Source organism: Condylostylus longicornis, unplaced genomic scaffold, assembly GCF_029603195.1.
Source record: "Condylostylus longicornis isolate FDR11 unplaced genomic scaffold, ASM2960319v2 ptg000031l, whole genome shotgun sequence".
NCBI classification, from domain to species: domain Eukaryota; kingdom Metazoa; phylum Arthropoda; class Insecta; order Diptera; family Dolichopodidae; genus Condylostylus; species Condylostylus longicornis.
Genome location: NW_026578000.1, coordinates 8,955,883 through 8,961,951, shown reverse-complemented (window position 1 = coordinate 8,961,951; position 6,069 = coordinate 8,955,883). Strand labels below are relative to the sequence as shown.

Here is a 6,069-nt window from a genome sequence, read left to right as displayed (position 1 = left end):
TGTAAGATTACTTGAAGTAAAACGAAAGTACTTTAAATCATCAAAACAAAACAATTAACGTATTGCAAATTATTAACTTTTAAAAGTAAATTTCCTATCTATTTGATCACATTAAAATCAAAAAAAAATATTCATTAACAATATTTGTTAAAAACAAAAATGATTAAAAAATGGTATTTTCAACACCACCTTGACACACCATTTGCCCACAATGCTCATTATTTACGAATCATATACAATAAATTAATTTTAAACCTTCCCAGAAACCACGGATATTTCAGAAATCAAAGAAAAATCTGAAAGATCACGTATTATTCTTTGAATTTGGTTATTTATTTCATTTGTAGTTGTCTAGTAATAAATAATAAATAATCAAACTTTTATTTTTTATCATCCTTAATGATTTATATTGAGCATTTTATAGAAAGAACATTCAACAGCATCGCAATATCAAACAATTATCGATTCACAATTGATCCTTTTCACTAAGTAGACCATATAACAACTATGATATAGATTTCTCTTTTTTTGTTTTTTTTTTTTGTTTTGTATAAATCATACAATTCCAATAAATCCTTAAAACCAAAATGAAATAACAAAAGAAAAATTAAGCAAAAAAAAAAGAAAAGAGCTCTCGCTAAATAATTCCAATTGCAAAAAAATATGTAACTTTGATTGAAAAATATTTTTATTTACAGTTTTATTTTTTTTTTTTCAGGAAACAGAGTCCTTGGTATTTTTAAATACAAACGTAACTTGGTCGAGCATTGTTAATGTGATGTTTCATTCCGAAAGTTAAATTAATTTTTAAAATAAAAATGTGTACATATTTGTCAAGTTCTTAAAGGTTTTAGTAATACTTGAGAACTCATTTCATTTGCATTATTAAAGTAGAGAAAACAAACTCGAAATTTATTAAATTTGATTATCACAGTTTTCTACATTCTGTTTATTTTTTAAAAATCCTAAGGTATGTCAGAACAACTTTAAATTTGTTCCTTTTTTTTTGTATCGTAATTATTATTATTTTATTTAAACAATACGTGCCACTTTATAACACACCGTATACATACATACATACATACATGTATGAATTCTTTTTTCGATAATCGGATTATATACATTTCGAGAGCAATAAGCCCTCTATCTTATATTTTTGTTTGTAGGTAAATTAGTCCTTTTTATTAAACAATTCAAAAATTTGAGTTTATTTATTGAAAACAGCTTTGCTATAAGTTTTGTAACGATTATCTTTCGGTTTTGCAAAAAAGAGAAAACACACTTTTATTTTTTTTATTTTCAATTGCATTCGATTCTCCAAAAATATTCATTACAATAAAACATTAAATAACACATTCATTATTTATAATCACATTATCATTTATCATAAAAGATAAAAATCAAATAAAACGTAAGTAAATCTGAAAATGCGTGTTTAAAACATAATAATTGAAAAATAATCAATCGGAACCAAACCAAAAAAATTTACTTTATTGAATCTTTTGTTATTAGTAAAGCTTTGGGTGAACTTAAATTATCTTCAACTTCCAGTGGAAAATCATCATCACCAAATTTAGCAATACCCGTTTCTACAAAATTTTCATACATTTCTAAAAATTTTGCCGACAAGTTCCTTTCAATTTCTGTCCATGGATGGGAATCACGAATGTTTGATTTTAATATCAAAAGCAAATCATCTCCATGAATTGTACCAAAATTCATTTCTGGACGATTTGATATTACATTTGCAAAACCATATGGAGGTGGGTTATCATAGACATAATAATATGTTGGTGCTTTACTAAATTCTCTTTGTAATTTAACAGCATCTTGAATTGGTTCAATCATTAATTCATCAGACAGCATACGTTGTATATTCCAATAATTCTCCTCTGTTATATCACTTTTCTCTTTTAAACTGTATTGTCTTTTTAAATATGATGTCATCATTTCTCTATCAACTTTATCATTATTATCATAATAAAGAATTATTGGTAAAATTTCATCAAATTTTTCACTAAATTCTACAAAATTTTTAGTTCCATTTTCGTTTGAATTCAATAAAATTGATGCGATAATTGCGCCATCATCCGCGCAACTTGACACTATCCATGGTATATTTGCCATATTACCACTATGTATTATATTTTCTGGAAAATCCGTAATAAATGGATCTGAAACACTATTAGGTTCTACAACAGGACCGAATATTGATATTGGAAGATTTAAAAATTTTGTAAATAATGTAGATCCTTTCGTTACCAATTCATTGCCATCGATTTTTTTTAAACAATTTTTAACTGCCATACCATTATCCATTGGGCATTTAAATTCGGTGGCAATAGCTATTGTTTTATTCATTGGCGAGAAATCAAACGCCCATGGATTAAATGCTGATCCAGAATATGAAATTGCAACTTTTGTAAGATTTTCGGTTGCCTTCGACATTAAATGCAAATGAACACTGGAACCACCAGCAGAAAAACCACTTAATATAATTTTTTCTGGATCTCCATTAAATTTTTCAATATTATCTTTAATCCACATTAATGCTAATTTTTGATCTTTTAAACCCATATTACCGGGTATCGCCTTACAATTCGTTGATAAAAATCCTAATGGTCCAAGTCTATAATTCAAAGAAACAAAAACAAATTTACCAGATTCCATAATAATTTCTTCTCCAAACATATGATCTGATCCCACACGATAGGCGCCACCATGAATATACACAAAAACCGGATAACTCTTTTCTTTCTCTAAATCTGGAGTAAATACATTTAAATATAAGCAATCTTCGCTACCAATTACCCCCGAATTATCAGGATCATATTGCAAACAAGGTTGATGTGTTTGCTTTGTAGCGTCTCTTATATTCCATTTAGTTTTATATGGTTTCGGTGGTTCTAAACGATTTTCATCAATTGGCGGTTCAGCATACGGAATCGATTCAAAAGAAATATAACCGTTTTTAAATTTTCCAATTAAATTACCGAGGGGAAGTTCTACCGTAATATTTTCTGATACTACCGACCGAATTTCAAAAACAGAAAATATAAAGAAAATTGAGATTAAAATCATATTTTCACCATTGACTAATACAATCCGCGAGTGTTTTAAAATAGTAAATATTAATGAAAACCTCGAAGTACTTATATTTATATGCAAATTATCTATCGTGACAATTTCCCATTAGTATGAAAATGATAAGCAAAAACCAAATTATTTTACTGCTATTATTTATCTTAATTTTTTATTTAAAAACTATTAAAGCTTAATTTTGTAATAATTGACTGCATTCGCTTGAATTAAACCTATTTTGTCAATCATAATCACAACATGTACAATTTTGTAAAATACAACCTAGTTTCGCTGAAGATATACACAATGTTATTACGTATTATTAAAGGCTAGTGAAACTGTAATAAGGTTTGTTCTTAAAACACGAACTTATTTTTAATATTTGTAATTCAGTGTAGAACAAATTTTTCCATGAGAATTTTTGTATTACACAAATTACCTTTATCATGCCTAATTATTTTAAAGTTTTGTTAAATATAGATTTAATAGACAATTAAATAAATTGAGCTTTAAATAATTGCAACAAAATATAAAACATAATTTATGAGCAAAACGATATTTCATTAAATAAATTATCACAATTCAAAATTCAAACATGAACTCTTCATTTAATTTAAATTATTAGAATTATTATAAATATCATTAATTGACTTATTTTAAAGGTAATATGATTTATAATTGTTTATGAATAGACAATTTTAATATAAAAATTTAAATTGTAATGTACATATCATGTATTTATAATATACGAAATATTATACTATACAGTTTTTATTCTTACATTGTTGCATGATATTCATTATTTTGTTTTAAGTTTCTCTAATTTAAGTATAATCCTTTCAACTTCAGTAACAATTCTTTTCATAAGAAACATAGTTTAAATGTTGATCAAATATTACTTATGCATGTTTACATGTAAACTAATATACTGCATGTTTTCCTCACAAACCAAAATTTTAAAATAACTTGCAAAATAAATTTTTTTAAACCTTTTTTATTATTTCAAAAAAATCAAGGAAAAATATTTGAAAGGTTAATAGAAAGAGCATAAAAGTTTTATTTAGTTCTGTAATGACAATTCGTTGTTACTATATTTGAGTGAGTTCTTGTCTTTCATCTTTCATTACCACATTCATTTTTTTTAGCATTTTTTTTTCCTCCGCACAGCTTTTTTCCCTAAAATCTAGATTAATAATTGATTAATTTTACATTGTAATTCAATTGTAATTTTGAAAAAAAAAATTGTGAATGGTGAATTTTAAATGGGAATTTTTTTCACCATTGTGATTCACCACACACACACACTTCAAACACTAATTTAACTCTTGCGGTCAAATTTTGAAATACATAATTTTAATATGTCATAATAAAAATAACCGTTCGAGAAACGAACCAATAAATTTTACTAAATTATGCTTTCCTTCCATTTTGTTTCATTTTTGCGACAGAGACATCTGACGCAAAATAATAAAACTCTTTTAAAAAAAAAGCAAAGACGCACATATGTATTCTTTTTGTACTCTTTTTGACGCAACTGTGTAAGCATACCATTTGTTTTATTGCAAATTTTTTATACATATTGTTCTTTTTTTACATATGATTCAGCTTAAAAGCAGACTGCTGAATTATATGTGAAAAAGAAATAAAAGAAGATTAAATTTATAAATATTTTCAAAATATGTACATACATAGATTTTTAGAAACAAGTTACTTGAAAATGATTCTTTCTAATACAGAATGTTTCGAACATCACTTACATAATTATGCATATACAACTTTTATTTATTTTATTTTAATGTAAGAGTTATTTTTTTCACAATTTTAAATCACTATTCAAATAACTGTTAAATTTAAATATGCGCGCTTGTTTTACTACACTTTTCGATTTCATAAGAAAATTTTAAACTTTAAATGAATATATGTTATACATATACATATGTGTATGCACTTTGTTCTGATATACATAAATCAATCTACCTACCAAGAAAGCAAATACCATTAACAGTAATCGATATCTGATTTCTTTTAATAAAACAAAATAAAAATTTAAAATAGAAATATAAAATACGGTCATAAAAATTTTTTAAGGATTCTTTTACTTAAGTAATCAAACTAACTAATTTCGTCATTCATTAATTTACATATATAAATATAGTATTCTACAATCAACATTATTAACACAACTTACATAACTTTCTTACGCAAATATCACGTATAGGAATTATAAAATAAACACAAGGATATTGGGCTTCTTACAATTTGTTGTTATATCGCAGTTTCATTTAAAGACAATAAATAAGCTTTATAATCTTACTATAGCGAAATGCAATTCTAAATTAACAAATTTTCTTAAATGCACTAATTTTACCTTACTTGCGCATACATCAATGCCTTTCCAAACTAATTTATAGTTTACAGAACTGGCACAGATTCATGAAGGATGTTAGACGACGTGTTTCGAAGTTTGTCGATGAGGGTTTCTTACTGGTCTATTATTAGTAATTGAAGCAGTTTTTAGTAATATGCGGCGCGCCCTATTACCATGTTACTGCTATTATTACTTCTACTGCAATTACTACTGTGAAAATAGAATCGAAGCGGTGAGCAGCAAAGGCGAATGATTTTCGTCCGTTATTAACCCAGAACGGAACGGCAAAATGAATTTAGCAAAAAACATTATAATTACACACACATGTAATGTAAACAGATAATATGCCGTGAAATTCGCGTCGGTAATTTCTCTTGATTCTGGGCAGTCCCATTTAAATATATTCATTCTATATGAATTTTGATATTTCGCCGGGGAAAATCGCCCTTGTTCTGCATTCAATTTTACTTCTACTACATCTATCACTATTACTATTGCTACTACAACCAATATTGGCAATATTAAGTACTATAGCTGCTACCGCTAAGAATTAGCAATATTAGCTACTTTATTATTGTTAAAATGTGCTACTACATCTAATACTGTTTAGTTACTTCAAT

At 26.2% G+C, this 6,069-nt stretch overlaps 1 protein-coding gene across 1 annotated transcript; it reads right to left on the bottom strand.

The window, feature by feature from the left end:
* Positions 1-1,464: 1,464 nt before the first annotated feature.
* LOC129608572 (esterase-6-like) lies at positions 1,465-3,091 on the bottom strand. Its single transcript, XM_055520194.1, has one exon. It carries the CDS (start codon positions 3,079-3,081, stop codon positions 1,486-1,488), a length of 1,596 nt encoding a protein of 531 aa, XP_055376169.1. The 5' UTR covers positions 3,082-3,091; the 3' UTR covers positions 1,465-1,485.
* Positions 3,092-6,069: the final 2,978 nt, after the last annotated feature.

Bases quoted from the DNA above. Each gene is read 5' to 3' on its own strand.
- LOC129608572 (XM_055520194.1), bottom strand. From the start codon at position 3,081: ATGATTTTAATCTCAATTTTCTTTATATTTTCTGTTTTTGAAATTCGG.